Below are 16,961 nucleotides of genomic sequence, written 5' to 3'. Positions count from 1 at the left end.
ATCTTAATATGTTTTGGATGCCTTAGAATTCAGTTGTCCCTTGCCAAGCAAGTTCTGGCGTAACTTCTTCACAACATTTTCAGGTAAGGAAAATGTGTGTATTGAGTTGCACTAGATAAGAATGAGAAGGAGTTTAAATGTGATATTTAAATATGAACAAGCAGGTAGGAATACTGAATTCTTGTTGATTTTTGACCTGAATGGAAAGCTAATATTCCCAAGAAGCAGTAGAAAAATGACAAGATCTAAGCTCCAAGATGTTGTTTATATACATTGTTTCTTTTTTTCCAGCAGTGTTTGCAAAAAATTTTCATGTTAAAGCAGTAATGAAGACTTCTGTTTTGCTGTCCTGGGAAATTCCAGAAAACTATAATTCAGCTTTGCCTTTCAAAGTAAGTTACTTTCCATTTGTACAAGAGAAATAACAGAAACTAGACAATGTATTTGCCTAATTAAGTAGCTTATTGATCATTAATCATGAGTATGTACTGGGGATATCGTTGTTTCTAAGATCGCTAATCTTTCATTCACCACTACAGTATGTTAAAGAAAACAGCAGAAGAAAATTTTCCTTCTTTTTTCTAGTCCTTTCAACAGAAAATACAGTTGAATACCATTTTGGGTTTTGCCTCCTCAATGTACAACAACATGTTTTTGATTTGCAATTCTTTTACTCCACTAGCTATAGCTGTATCCAGATACAGAGACTCAGGGTAACATGCAGTCTTGCCTGGAATTTCTTGTGCTTCATTCTTAATCTCTTGTGTCATCTCAGGCAGTAGCAAGTGAAGAACAGTATTTTAAGAATGAAATGGTACAAAAACCTTTCTAAATAAGGAGTTTGAATGAAAAAAAATGAAGATACTTTAAACAAGAGTACCGTGCTATAAATTCTGTGTTCAAGAAAAGCTGCTTACTTTGAAAAAGTGAAATTGGATTTCAAGAGTGTTTACATTGCTTTACATTAATTTAGTACTTTTTTCTTTTCCCCTGAAAGTGATAAATTTACTTTCAGTAGTGAATTTCGGACTGCTTTACACCCTAAAGTACCCAAATAAGTTAAAATTTATTTATTAATTAAATTTATAGCTAGGTTGATTCCTGAATTCAGTGTGACAGCACAGTTTTCCTTCTCCTAGTAACCAAAGTTACTTTTGTGTATTAACTTAGATCCTTTATGATGATGGGAAAATGGAGGTTGATGGACGTGCTACTCAAAAGTTGATCACAAACTTGAAGCCAGAGACATCATATTCATTTGTCCTGACAAACAGAGGGAATAGTGCTGGCGGCCTTCAGCACAGAGTAACCGCAAAGACTGCGCCAGACGTACTTCGCACAAAGCCAGTCTTCATTGGAAAGACCAATTTAGATGGCATGATAACTGTGGAACTTCCAGAAGTACCCTCAAATGAGAATATAAAGTGAGTGAATGAATGACATACCATTGTTTTTAACTGCAAAGAGATGATCTTTCTAACTCTTGATGGTGGACCACGGCTTTATTCTGCATAAAGAATTATGAAGTACAGAGACTACAGTACTCTGCAGTAGTATTTGATCTAATATCGGTGTAATGTTTGCTATAGTAAGCTGGGAGGTGCTGTTGACTCTCTCAAGGAGCAAGAGGCCTTACAGAGGGATATAGATAGATTGGAACACTGGGCAGTCATGAGTGGCATGAAAATTAAGAAGAAATGTCAAATTCTGTTATAAAGGTCCTTGAGTACATTCAACAGGGGGCAACAAAACTGATGGAATGACTGAAAAAAAGGTCCTGTAAGGAGCGGCTAAAGGCCTTGAGCTTGTCTAGTTTGGAGAAAAGAAGGCTAAGGGCTGACCTCCTTGCTCTCTGCAGCATTCTGGAAAGGAATGTCCTGCAAGGAGCTGCTAAGGGCTTTGAACTTGTCTAGTTTGGAGAAACGGAGGCTGAGGGCTGACCTTCTTGCTCTCTGCATCTTCCTGAGGAGGGGAAGTGAAGAGGGGGCTCCTGATCTCTTCTTACTGAGATCCATTTATAGAACATGAGGCAATGCCTCAGAGCTGCATCAGGGGACACTCAGATGTATTAGGAAGCTTTTGTTTACTATGGGAGTCTTTCAAACTGGAAGAGGCTTCCTAATCAGGCTAATGTGCCAAGCATGTCAGTGTTTAAGACGCATTTGGATGATCCCCTTAATTTGTTTTAATTTTTGGTCAGCCCTGAAGTGGTGAGGTAATGGGAATAGATGATCACTGTATGGCAGTTCCAACTAGAACTCTTAAAAGTTTGTCACATAAACAAGTATGTAAGATTTGTATGGAGACTGATTATCTTTCAGTTTTCAGATTTTTCTCAGTAATTTTGTATTTCATCATGGACTGCAAAATGAAGGATGCAGAAAACAAGTTATATTTTCAACAAACAATCCCAAAAAGAATGGATAAGCCATCAATGCAAAACTACCCTACTGTATCTCCTTAAAGTACTTAGACTAAGTCACTCAAGAATTATATTGAGTTTTAAAGAATTGGTACTGCTTTAAATTAATTCAGATTAATTATTTCTGATAGTTTTATCAGGATAAAAATACCTTGTCCTCTCCACTGGTCTCAGAAGGAAAACAAGAGATTAAGCTAAAAAAATTGGAAGTTTTACAGAGGTTACATGAATTTTGGAATGGAACAGGTGGTGTGGAAATTTAAACAGAAACAGGACTAAAGACCCGAGAACACGTGGTCAGCAGGGATTAGAAAGGTTAGGCAATAAAGATTTGCCAGGAAAACACGAAGCATGATACAATCAATAAGTGTTGTTGCTCTGCTTATAGTGATTCCTGTTGATCTGCAAGGTTCCCATATGTAATGTAAAGGAAATGGGGAGGAAAATGAGCCAGTCACTAAATGATGGGGATTCAACGTGTCCTCTCCCTGCTGAATTTTTTACAGCTTTCTAGAAAGCTGCCCCCTTTTTCATTACCGACTGAAGATTTTCAGGCAGGTAAGGTCAAGAAATAAATGACTTTGAAACATTAAAATGATGAAAAACTGAAAAATGTAGTCATTATCATTAGATTGAGTAAGATGTGGTCAGTAATAAATGCAGCTAAGGAACACTGAGGATGGAATGAGTCAAAAAAGATTTATGAGGCAGAGCAGTTAGAGAGAGAAAAATGTGCAGGATAGCTGATTGAACAGCAACAGAAGATAGCACTGGAATAAAAGACAATCCCTTTTCTTTTATATAGTGTAAAAACGTTAAAGAGGCTAAGTGACATCAGAAAAGGTACATTAAATCTACAGGGTCCAACTGCCAATTTTGCAAATTATGAATCTCCTATTTGTGCATCTGTTTTCTAAGATTTGATCAGGCTTGAAAAAGTAAAACACAGGCTTGACCCTTGGAGCAGGCACACTAAAGCAAGTACATACTGAATAGAAAACCTGACCTGATGCTTGCACCAATAAAATAAGTAAAGTTATTCTGCATTAGTCTTTATATGGAAAGAACAATTTCATGTATTAGTCAAGCTGACATTTTTAGATATGCTGTTCCTGTATTGGTACATTATATGTTCAGAATTGTCACTGGCTTACAATGAAGTACTGAGAATTTTTCAATACTAATTACACAGAAAGTGAAACAGGTAATAGATTGCTCTAATGAAGTGTAGGTATTGAGATTGAGGGTAATGTTATAAAAGCCTTTGTAATATTTGTAATTAAAGAAGGTAGTATTTATCAATGTTTAATGGTGATACAGGATAAAAATTGCTGCAGAGCTCACATTATGATTAGTAAAATAATCTCTTTTGCTTGTCTCAAGGAATCAAGTTCTTAATTTTTATTTCTTTTAGTATTTTGGGCTATTTCCAAAACAATTTTTTTGTGTAAAGGACAGTCCATGTTTCACTGAATCTCTAACATCTTTGAAAAGTCTTAAGTAAAAGCAGAGTTTTGTGGAAGACTTTGACATCTAAAATGCTCTGTAGATAAAATAATATCCAAATAAACTGTTTCTCACCCTCTTCCCCCCTCTTCCATGGAAAAAACTCCAACCTAAAAACAAACAAGCAAATAATGAAGTAAACTATAAAATGTGTTTTTCAGGAGGTGCTACATTTTGCACAATTAAGTAAAAATCACAGAACTTTGTTGTCCTTCACAATTTGCAGCACTGCATATTGGTGTGAAAATTTTCATTTTTCTACTTACTATTGATCTGCTTATTCTTTCAGTTTAAAAATGTGCTGAAAGTAGATTTTCAAAGTTATGAGAGAGAGACTTTCATGAAGGAAGTGACAAAGAGTGTGAAAGTTACAATTATGTGATGGATGTTCCTTGATTGAAAAGAAAAATGTATGAACACTCTGTTAGCTTAAAAAATAAAAGTATGAAGAAAAATAAAATAAAGGGATAAGTGTGTATCTTTGATGTTTGAAAGACATAGAGGAGCAAGTTCTCATTTCTTTTTGTCTTGATTCTTAGATATCTGTTAAAGAAAGGATATGTCACTCAGTGTTTACTAGGATTTGCTATTCAAAGTATTTTTAATAGACCAATGCAGGTTTAAAACCTGGGGTTAGCTACCCTTAAGAGTTTTAATTTTTTTTAAATTATTTATAATATTATCACTATAAGAATGCATGCCACAGATATTGTTTGAGGTAATGGAATACAACAAGTGGACACGAGTAAAAAATCTGTGGGCAGCACTGCTTTCCAGAGCTCCTGTTGGAGCTTAGCATTTCCACAGAAATTTTCCTCAAATTTCTTGACATAAATATTAATGAATACACGTACTTTCTACAGGAGCTGAAAATCTAAAGTTTTGTTACATTTATTTTATGGGAAAGAGCTTTAAATAAGAAGAGATTTTTTTTTTAATAGATCAATGTCTTGCACTGTTGTGGTAAAAAAGATAGTTTAGGGTTGGCTTAGACTGAGATGGTTTTTAGCCAGTATTAAGGCAGCTCCTTTTCTGTAGACTCTTTGTTAATTACTTAGGATTTTCAGCTGCTTTTCATGAGTAAAATTAATAGTTTTGCAGAAGGTTGAATGGATTGTAAAAACAAAGCAGACTGGAAGAGGAGATGGCCCATGAGACACTAAAATTATCTTCCATAATGAGACCCAGAAACAACTTAATAAGCTTTTGTTACCAGAAACAAAGTAAATGTTTCTTTCCCTCTCCCCTGATATGGAGAGTGCTTGACTTTTTGACAAGTATGTTTATCAAGAAGATGTATATTATACTACTCTGCATGTCCTGCTGTTGTAATTCCACTGCTTCTTCCCTCACACTAATGTGAAGTTATGGATCTGCCTGACACATATCCAGGCCTTGTGAAGCAGCGAAAGTACCAGATCTCCATGACACTAGAAAATACAATTTTCTCCCCTCCGTGAGTGGGGAGGAAGAAAATATTATTAGGGAAATATTTCTGAGGAAAACTGATACTTGTAATTTACAAATCCTAGATATAACGAGAGTATATATCAGGCTCTCCTACCTATGACTGTGAACAAGATACTTTTGTAGCTAGAGCTGGCAATGTAGATGGCATTTGATTGTCAAAAGGAAAGAGAGTATGGGTGCGTTGTATGTCCTATTTGCTTCCTTTTCTCTTTATTAGGATATTGGCATTAAAAAATACATTCTTTAAACCTACTGTTCTGATTATACATTAAAATGGGGGACGATTGGTTGGTAATTGAGATTTAAATATATGGTAATATATTTCAATTTAGGGCTTTGAGGGCTTTTTTTCAGTGTGATGGTGGCAGGGCATACATACCTATGGTTCTTATATTTCATGTTGGCATTTTAGTACATTGTAATTAAAGTTTTTTATAAATATTTATATGTTTGCACAAAAAGGCAGATAATTGGTGCTATTTGTTTGTCAAATGCTTTACAACTGATGCTATTTCAAGAGTGTGAATGTTTACAGCTATGTTTGGAAGGCTGCCGTGACATATTAATGTGCAGAAGTTTATTTTCAACACACCACTTTTCTCTTAAGTTCCTCTAAACAGACCACTCCATCAATTTATCTGTTCCTTTTCATTCAACTTCTCTTTTGTCCAAATTTGTCATTTACAGAGGCTATTACATAGTTATTGTGCCTTTGAAGAGGTCTCGTGGAAAGTTTATCAAACCATGGGAGAGTCCAGATGAAATGGAATTAGATGAGGTAGTGTATACAGTTTGTTTTTTTGGTTTTTTTCTTCTCCTTTATTGAAGAAGCAGTCTTTCTAATTTTAGGTAATTAACTCACCACTTCTAAAAGTTTTGTCAGGATACTTTATATTTGTATTAGCCTGTGGAGATCCAAAATAAAAATCATATTACTTAAATGAGAACACAGTATAGACATTAAGTTGCAATAAAGAACACAAAGTGTCTTATATTTTATTCTTTTTCTATTGTAAAGAGTGATGCAAAAGTGCAGGAGGTGAAATGACTTGTCAGCAAAAGCTTAATCACCAACAATATGAACTGTAATAAAGGTCTGGTTCATTAGAGGGGTGTTTACTAAATCTGTAACAAATGCTAAATTGCAATTTGCACCGCAGTTTAACATTTGACCTTCTGGTAGTGTTTTTACCTGATTGTTATATACTGTAATACTTCTGGTGAGCATAGCCTCTATTCCATCAACAGTTTGTGATCAGAAATTAATCCGTGAACAAGGGAGGAAAGAGCAACATGGTGTCATCATTTGAAACTATAAATGACATTAATCCAAGGGGAGTAATTACTTTCCTTTTATAAATAAGCCCAGCAATGCTAGAAATCAATTAAGTATGTTATTGATATAGTAATAATTCCAGGAAATACAATATTCACCTCCATTTTCTGTTTTACTGAAGGACAGTATAGCTCATGCAAAATTGTCCTCCTTCTTTCAATCTGTAAATCTGTAGTAATGCTATTGTTTGTTATTTTAAAATTCTTTCAAGGACCCCATATGAGAGACTTTTACAAAAAACAGGTAGTAGTGTTATTATTTTTCTCGTTATATCTGGTCAAGATTTTAAATAACATTCAAATGCTGTTGTATTTTGTACATGAAGATGTCTGCAATTCAAGACCAGAATCAGGGGTTTTTACTCCTGATATAGTGTCCTTTCAACTGTATCTATTTTTCTATTTTCTCTTGGTGGATTCAAGAGATTTATGTTACAGAGATAACCTCACCATATGCTTCCCCATAACACAGTTAGTTACTGGGAAGTGTTGATCACCTGCAAGCAAGCATAAAGGTTCTTTTCTTTCCTGCCATTGACAAAATGGATATAAATTTCGAATTTTGCACCAAAATATAGGGAGAATACAGATCTTTACCAAACTAAGTGTTGTAAAAAGCATTTGAAATATAAGCAGAATTATTTCAGTCCTTGTCACAGCAACAGGCAAGTCCTTAGTCAGAATATTAAAAAACAACTGTTCAGAGGAAGGCATGATGACTAGCTGATTCAACCCTATGTGTCTTCTTGACCAATTCCATTTATGTGATCATCTCTCTTCATTCAGTTGAGCAATGGCTTTGATCTATTAACTTCTTCACTTTTAAAGAAGTTGGATTGCAAATGCCATCAACTCCTGATCGTAGTCATAGGTGACATCAAGTACAGTTAAACATTAAAACCTTGACAGCCACATCCATGCAGTAATGGAAACTGATTGAGTATTACCACCCTCTTTTAACATCCAAAGGCTGTAGTCACATTTAGCAGCATGAATAGATTAAAGGATAGTTGCCAGATGACATTGAACTTTCTGGCAATTAAATTCTATGGTTCCTGCTGATTCTCATAACAAAGGGTCATTTTAATCATCCTGCAAGTTGTGTTGCCTTACTCTGTATAACAGATTGATAAAGAACATTTATTAATTCAGAAATATTTGTGTCAGGATGGGTTGTTTCCCACTTCTACTGATATAATTGAGTCCACATTGTAGAATTAATGATGGAAGAAATAAGATATGCATTGACTGGAAAATGAAGTTTTTTCTGATAAAGAACTAAAGCCTTGATATATCTTTTGCAATTGCCACCAATAATATAGCAAGAACTGAGCAGGGAAAAACATTAAAAGCAGGCAGCAACTGCATATCATGCAAACTCATTGAGGTTCTATTACTTAAAAGACTGGTTTGCTTCCAGCTTTGGAAATTATGCATTTTATTAAGAGTGCTACTCCTGACAAGTTTGTGAACACAATAAATACATTTGGAAAAAAATAGCAAAAACAACAACAACAACACACACACATACACACACACACACACAAAAAAAAAAAAAACAAAAAAAAAAACAAAAGAAAACCAAACCAAACCAAAGAAAAAATGAGCCAAAAAAACCCAAAATAAAAACCAAACAAATAAACATAAAACCCCAACAAATTTAAAAAACCAAACAAAATCACACAACCACCCCCCCCAAAAAACACTACTCTCTGGGCAAATAGTTCTGATGATCAAGTGAGGATACTTATACATATTTATATTTTAAGTATGATCTGAGATATGTGTCTGCTATCAGAAATGGTTGGGTAATAGATATTTAATAGAACTATGTTCCAAATACTTTGTTTAGATTGTCAGAAGGAAAGTATTTGCTAATAACACAGCTCTTGAGTATAACTCCATTTCATAATCGAGCAGTCCAAAAAGACTCTTCAGCCATATTGTGGTTACCTAATCTTCCTGATTCTTGAACCTCAGCTCTGAAAGAAACTAAGATAGTTTTTAAAAAGCAGATAATGAACTGGATGTTTGGTATCTGAAAAAAAAAAAATAGAGATACAGTCCTTTTTTACTAACTCAAAATTTCTTTTTTTTTAAAAACATGAGGTTTAGTGACTTTAAATAGACTTGTCATGCAAATAAATGAAACAAAAAAAAATAATGATTTTCAGTAAGTATTACTTAGTAGGATTATTTTAGATCTGTAAGCAGTAAAACCTAAATAAAGGTTGCCATGTTAAATATTAAAATAATTCAATAATTTTATTGAAATCTGTATATAGAGTACAATAGAAGATAAATGAACAAGTAATGATATTTGGCAACAACCCAAATTCCATATGAAACATTAATGAGGCTGGAGGTTCACCTGAGGTCTACTCAGTCATGTGTAATCAATTTTACAGACAAAGTTTTTATCTACACACAAACACACCTAAGTTTAGTGGCCTCAGGTGATGTAAACCACCTTTGAAAAGTAACTAATTTTATTTGATCAGGCTAACTTTTAGCATTCATAGCCAAAACACAGTTTCTGATTACTCTAATACTGTACTTCAGCACTGCATTTTCTTCCAATATATGTGTTTTGTTATTATTTCAAATGCAAGAAATAATCAAGATCAAACATTTTTCTTTGCCTCTCAATCTAATTTTGATTGCAGTACTCCTACTGTACCTTAAAATTTTGAGTTATTTAAAATCTAAATTGTAAATACGCTGCAATCTGGAACTATATGATAAAGAATAAAGAATTTAATTGAGGCAGGCACACAACTTTAATTCCAGTGGAAGTGGTACATGGAGGTATCCATTATCTTTGGGGATGGCACAAGCCGCATACCTCTACTAGTGCTGTTGTGTTTCTGGCTCCTGACTTTACAGGAGTAGCGTGCGCTGTTACTACCCAATATGTTACTACCTTCATGTTTTGGCAGACTTCCAGATAACCAATGCTCAGCACTCTGCATAGCCCTTGTTATAAAATGTGGCATCATACAGAGACAAACTTTACACAGTGCTTCCCTCAGCAGATCTTATAAGGGCTGATCTAACCTGGAACAATCTTTGACTATTCTCTGCCTCATGTTCTGCATTTAATAACTTTTCCCAGGGCACAGGAAGCTACCAACAGATGTGAGAGTCACCTTCAATAAAGTAACTAAATAGAAATCTCTTCAATATTATGGTTCTCTGCTGCCCTCATTTTTATACGACACAAATAGACTCTAGCTGCTCATTAAACTGTTTAGGAAGAATGAAAGAGAAATATGGACTGCTGATTGGAATCGTGTCCTTGAGTAATGAATAATGATTTCTAGTCTCAAATTATGGCTAGTTCATTTTTGGCTCAGGGGATCCATTGCACTGTACCAGCTTTTGTGTCATGGCATTGAATTTCACAGAGGTAAATGGATGTAAAATCTCTGCAACAGGGCACAGACACAGCATTAGACCAGGAAAGCAGTTGACTGCTTAGATGTTTGAAGATATAACATCCAAATGCCCTCAATGTTAAGGAGGCCTGTATTCAAGTGGCACAACTTGCTTTCATATGTATCTGTAACCTTCAATTTAGTGAGTAAGAAGGGGTATCAAATTATTCAGTTTTAAAAGCTTCTTTCTGAGTAGTAGAGTGAATATTAGGTTGCTTTACATGCATTGCAATTGTGAATTGTGCAAAATACAAGATCCCGTGAGGGGAAGACAAAAAGATGTGCTCACTGAGCTGTGGCTTAAATCAAAAGGGCATGGAATATGGTGAGGGGCCTTGAGGATGGAGGCACATGGAATGACTCTTGGGACTGTCCTGTGCAGGGCCAGGACTTGGACTCACTGATCCTTGAGGGTCTCTTCCAACTCAGCATATTCTATGATTCCACGATTCTGTGGAGAACTTCCCTAACTAGATATGTACTTGGAAATTAATATATATAGTTAAGACTGGATTTTAGTATCTTTTCTTTTTTATCTCCTTCTCACTCCAGAGATTTGTTTCCTCCTTCTAGAAATGAATTTTGTGCTAATCTACTGTATTAGGAGTGTTAGTGTGCTGAAAAGACTAAACAACTACTTAGAAAAATCTGTGATTTAACTATAAGACTGCAGGACATTGTCTAAGTTTCATAAGCAAAAACAAGGGAACCACAAAGAGACCTTAGAAGTCATAATTTAACACACAGGAGAAGTTCAGACTCCTTGTAATCAAATCAGACTAATTTTTGTGGAATGCTGTTATATGTAAAGCAAAAAAAGGTATTGAAAAAGCATTTATCTGATTTAATAAGTAATTCATCAATAGATTATACTAGCTGAGCTTAAGTTTCTTTATTAGTAAGTGTATGTTTTCCAAGCTTGAGCCTACCATCTGATCTTGTCAAAGATGTACTGATGTAAATTTTATCTTTGTTTATCAGAAAAAGTGATTTAGTCACCATTTCTGGAGGTATTTAAAAAGATTTGTAGTTTTGGTGATTAGGGACATGGTTTAATGGTGGACATGGCAGTGTTAGACTAATGGCTGGAATCAGTCTTAGAGGTCCTTTCCAATATACTTGATTTTATGATAGTATTCTATAAAGAAATAGATAGATAGATAGATAGATATTAAATATATTAAAAAATAGATTTTTTAAAATAGATAGAAAATATGTAATATGTTATGTGTATTTATATATCTTCAGAGAAAATATGTTGTTTTCTTATTCTCCCTCTCCCAACCTCCTCCTAGACACAGCAGTACCTAAAAATTGTTTTATGTTTGTAGTCTGGGCACTGCAATTGCCTCCTAGTATTTAATCCTAACAAGAACTATAAGAATTTGGAAAATTTTGCAATTGATTTAGTGATAATGATATGTCCCATGAAATGTAGATAAATTGTTTTTTGTAGTTCCTGGTAATGCATTAAATGTTCTCATTACACTGTCAATAAGTTATGTTAAAATTGTTTACAGTTATCTTTCTGTTCATGCTTGCTCTCTCTCTCTCTTCCCCCACCTTTCTTTTCCCTCCCTTCATTTTAAAGCTGCTTAAGGAGATAGCTAGGAAACGCAGAAGCATTCGTCTTGGGAGAGAAGTTGAATTAAAGCCATATATTGCAGCTCACTTTGAAGTTCTTCCTACAGAATTCACACTGGGGGATAAGAAGCATTATGGTGGATTTGAGAATAAGCAGCTGCAGAGTGGTCAAGAATACGTCTTCTTTGTGTTGGCTGTAATGGAGCACTCAGAATCTGTAAGTTAGTTAATGTTTTTCAATATCAAAATTACCTTACACAACCATGAAAACATTTTTTCAATGCTTATTCCACTTCTCTAAAGCTTTTTTTTTTTAATGTTATATGTCAAAGCATCTTTAAAGTGTTTCCTTACTCAATGCCTATTAATTCCTTGAACTCTTCTATTGTGTTTGCACCTCTGTGTATTACTTCGGTGTATAACTGAAACCTAAGAGTCACCTTTTATTAGCTGTGTCATGATCCTTTGAAAAATTACATTGTGTACTATTTTTGACCATGGATGCAGCTTTTGAGACATGAACTTTACAGCAGCATCTTTATGTATTTAAAAGAATTTAAAAGCTGGGTTTTGGTGCTACCATTGATACCTCTGTCTAGGATATACAGAGTTCTTGGAAAGATCCATTGAACTAGAGACATGCACAGCTACCTCTTTAGTATGTCGTTCCATAACAATTTATCAGTAAATTTTTAGAAAGTTAGAAAATAATTCAATAATAGGGAAAATTCCTGAGGTGAGCTAAATAATGAGCTGTCATTTCTCTTTACATAATTCATTTTGTAGTCACACCCCTTTATGTGTGAATTAAGCTTATGCATGTAATGTATTAAAAAAGAAAAAAAAAAGACAGATGTAAGACTTTTGAAAGATGCAATACACATTAGCATTTTAACATACAGTGTGTAATACAGCATGTTTCTAATTCATAACTAAACCTGACAGGTACATTTGCAGGTTCAATCACTTGAAACTCCAACACAAATACTCTGCATTCTAGTCAAATGCTTGCAGTGTGTAACTCTGCAATTGCTTTCTTGGTGTCAATGGAATGTGCCTATTTAAGCACGATGGGGAGGTAGTTCCACTTTGAATACTTTTAGACACGTAGCTTCATTTGAAAATAAAGTGCCTCCTGCCTGCTGTAACATAAATCAAAAGTTCTCTTGTCACTTTTTGACATGGGTTGCATAGACAGATAATTCTGAAGGTATTGAATCAGATTGGAGAAGGTAAACAGCTTTTTACTATAAAGTTAAGAGGCCATAAATCTGTATATCATAAATTACCTATACTAAAATGAATCTTCTCAATATAAAGTGCATTTTTTTGTGGGTTTTGTATTAATTAAGGTATAAATGACTTAAATGTATTGCTTTGTTAGAAATCAGGATGAAAAAGCAGGAACAAATAGGTTTGTAAAACTGACGCATATGGCAAAATGTATATAGGATCCTACTCTTGAAAGACTTCAAAAGGCATTAATGAACTTAGGCTATCGATAAGACATTTCAGCATGCCATCTGAAACATCTGTGTGATTGAGTAGCATTGAGGTAGTCACAGATTGTGAAAAATTTTTTAAGGGTGTGCAAGATTCAGTTTTCAATGACTTTCAATGCTTCAGTGTATCAGCTCCCAGCATATATAGCTGATTTTCTTCTAGGACTACAGGTTCTACTGACGTAACTTGCAAGTGATGTTTTTCTGATGTTCAGATGTTACATTTTACATAAGGCTTCTTATTCAGAGAGCACAAAATTTCTCTCTTGATTGGTAGAATAGAGAACTTAAATTAAAAGAGGTCATGGGAAGGTCTGAATTTGTTTAACTTAGTAAAATGGGAGCTGGAGAGCTATGATTAAAATTTATAAATATGTTAAGAATGTCATCAAGAGGAAGGAAAAAATAAGATAAATTTTTAAAATAATAAATGAGTATAAATTTTTCATTAATACAGGATGGTTTAAATGGAAAGTGAAATCCTATTTATTGAAGAAAAGGTAGTAAGTGTTTATACTCTTGCCCTCAATATCCATCTATATCTTTTTACAGGCATTTTTGCTGCCCACTCCAAAGCAAGAAGAGAAATATAAAGAGTTTCTTCTTGTATCAATGAACATTTTTATATTTCTTGAGAGTACTAAACCTGGGGAAAAAAAAAATCAGTCTACTTGGGTGGTACAGGAATGCAAAGTGAAGACTCCCCAGTTTTCAGACAATGGTCATAGACTTAAAACATGGCGAGGTTTTGATGTCAGATGCCAGGTGTAGTGAAATCCTATAACATAACTGGAGATTGTTGGCATAGGTGCTAGCTCAGTAACAATAAGTGACTCAGCTTTGCCAATCCTAATCCTGTCTCAAACCCAGACACTGTCATAGCCCAGAGCCCAAAACACGGCCAAATGAAGTGTAAAAAACTATGTCTCCTTTGATAACACTTCTCTTGGCTTAGGGCATCTTTCAGAATACAGTGCAAACATAAATGGAAGCTAATCTCTTCTCCCAGTTATCTTACTCTGTTTTAGCTGACATTTCTGATCTACTACTGAATCAAGTTTTTAAGTCTTTTGCAAGATCTCTAGTTCAAATCCTAGTTTAGTGCTGATGAAGACACACTAGCACAGATAAGAAATATGTACAAACAGTTTTGCACTTCTGACTTTACTATAACTCAGAATTCTTAAAATAATCCAGTTTTAGCAGGCTGACTCTTCAGCCTCTCTGGTCTGTAATTTTAACTCTGCACTCAGCCACAGATGAAACATCTCAGGTCAGACAAGAATTAAAAAAAAAATCTCTTACCACAGATTTTATCCTAGGCCACCTGGCTTTACATCATCTAGTAAACCAAAGAGTTTCAACAGTCTGTTGGTTTATAATTCTAGTATCATCTTTATGAAAGACTGAGTGTTTAGCTTCCATTCATATTCTACAATGAATTCTCCCATTTTTCAGTCTTAAATTCAAGTTTTCTCCACCTTGTGTAGATATATTCTGTCAGACAGTTTTTGACTGGTCAAAATGCACAGTACTATTGTTGCAAGACCCTTTTCAAGGAACCTTTTACATTCAGTCCCCTTTATTTTTATCTAAAGCAGTCTTGTTATGTCACAAGTACCCTTTCATATCGTGCAGGAGGAAAGTGTTAAGCTGGCATGAAACTAAAACAAAAACTAAAAACTGGTCACTGGTGGGCTATTCTCAGTGTCCTGTTCGTTTTTTCATTCTCTGCTTAGGTTGCAAAGTGTTCTGCAAGGACTCTGCTGCATGATTTGTCTGCAGGTCATTGCTAATATGTGGAACACAAAATAAAGATGATAATAACAACACTCTGTTCAATTTGCAAGTTTGTGTATTGCCTTCAAGAAAAACAGCATTTGCAGTTTGCTGTGTTAATTGCATCATTACCTTCTATACATTTATTTTAGATGTGGGATAGCTAACATTTTAATGCATTGCTTCATGATTAAGTATGAATTATTTTTATTTCTACAGACCATGTATGCAACAAGCCCATATTCAGATCCTGTTGTGTCAATGGATCTTGATCCCCAGCCAATTACAGATGAGGAAGAAGGCTTGATTTGGGTTGTTGGACCAGTTCTTGCAGTGGTGTTTATCATCTGTATTGTTATTGCTATACTTCTTTATAAAAGGTAGGTTTACCTTCTAATTTTCTTGCAAGGTATGTCGTTTTCCCTCTATATTGGTCACTTTGTAATACTGTTCTAGACTGTATTTTTGTGCTGCAATATTAACTGTCATTGCTTTGGAACATTTTGAAATTTATCAATGGCTTCTAGACTGCTGCAGAAATTTTTGACTGAAAATTTCCAATAATTACAGGTATGTGAGTACATTTTTCTGCTGATTACACTATATTAACTCTATTGCATTTAAATGTTTTTTCCACTTTGCATACATTTGTATGCAAAGATACATTTGTATGCGAAGAAAGTAAATATGAGCTTACACATAAATATGTATGGAATTTGCACATTTGACTTTTTAGAACTTGTTTATAGATGTATAATAGTAATGCATTAGGGGTTACATTCAGCTTGTTGTTAAATGTGATTTTCATCTCCACTCGAGTAATTTGAATTTCAACTTTTGACAGTTGGCCTCAATTTGGCAATGTATCTATCTGAATTTGGAGCTCTAAACTGAGAGATTAAAGAGACATCAAATAGCTGGTTCCTACTAATCTTACAATAATATCAAATTTCACTCATTCTTCTTTCACTCTCTATGACACAGATTTACTTTTGCTCTTACACAAAGGACTTCCTTCTGCCTTACAACATACTCAGTGAAAACTGTGTATGATGCCATAATTTATATTTAGCAGCCTTTTACAGTGTAAATGAATTAACACGGGTCAAGGTAGTAAATCAAAACCAAAGAATAAAACTCAAAAACTTCTTTATTTAATTCCTAATACATTTTTGAAATATATTGATAAAGTAGATTTGACTTATATTACAAAGATACTGCCAATTTCTGGGGAGGGGGTACACTAGGAATAATTTTATAAAATGAAGCATGTCTTCTAAAACTAATGGCTATGATGCTATTATGTGCGTATAAATATTTAAATCCTAGCCTGTATGCTCTTCCCACCTTTAGTGTCTCCAGTCAAATACCTCTTAAGTTTCATGAAGATAGCTCTCTTCAGGTTTTGGAAAAAATTCTCTGTTTGGCAGTAAATAACCACTCCAGAGTTAACTTCACCTTTAGATTCCAGATAGATATACATTTATAGAATGGTTTCAGGGCTAGAATCATACAGCATCTATTGCTTACAGATACTACATCTGAACATTTCTGGTAGTTCATAGTGTCTCAGGCAATCAAATTAGTTACCAACTCTATTTCTGTCCATCACTTCAAAAACTGGTCATTGGAAATGTGCTAGAAGTGAAAAACTCCTTTCTTCTAATTATTTTAAAGTAAATTTTCTCCCATACTACAAAAGAAATCCAAACAATAGTCTATTAAGTAGATGTGCAACTGCTTCTAGAGTTACAGATTACATTTATGAAACCGAAATAACAATCGTCTAATTATTAAAAAAAAACAAAGGGAATATTCCACATATAAGCAGGTAAAATTTGCTCATCAATAGTATGAAGAGATTGTCATTCGCTAAGAATGGGGCACATGTTTTCCATCTGTTATTTACTACTTGTACTGGAACTG

General features: G+C 34.3%; 1 protein-coding gene across 30 annotated transcripts in view; it reads left to right on the top strand.

Annotated features, from left to right (window-relative positions):
* Positions 1–16,961, top strand: part of PTPRD (protein tyrosine phosphatase receptor type D) — a 1,149,749-nt gene that overhangs the window by 1,039,868 nt on the left and 92,920 nt on the right. For 21 of the 30 annotated variants that reach the window (XM_072921655.1, XM_072921648.1, XM_072921643.1 and 18 more), the window contains 5 exon segments: positions 295–392; positions 1,171–1,424; positions 6,086–6,176; positions 11,762–11,971; positions 15,255–15,415. In XM_072921655.1, the coding sequence (XP_072777756.1) occupies positions 295–392; positions 1,171–1,424; positions 6,086–6,176; positions 11,762–11,971; positions 15,255–15,415 (814 nt within the window). 30 annotated transcript variants of the gene reach the window in all.

Source organism: Taeniopygia guttata, chromosome Z (assembly GCF_048771995.1).
Source record: "Taeniopygia guttata chromosome Z, bTaeGut7.mat, whole genome shotgun sequence".
NCBI classification, from domain to species: domain Eukaryota; kingdom Metazoa; phylum Chordata; class Aves; order Passeriformes; family Estrildidae; genus Taeniopygia; species Taeniopygia guttata.
Note: the sequence above shows the minus strand (reverse complement) of the source record. Positions and strands in the feature narration are given on the sequence as shown.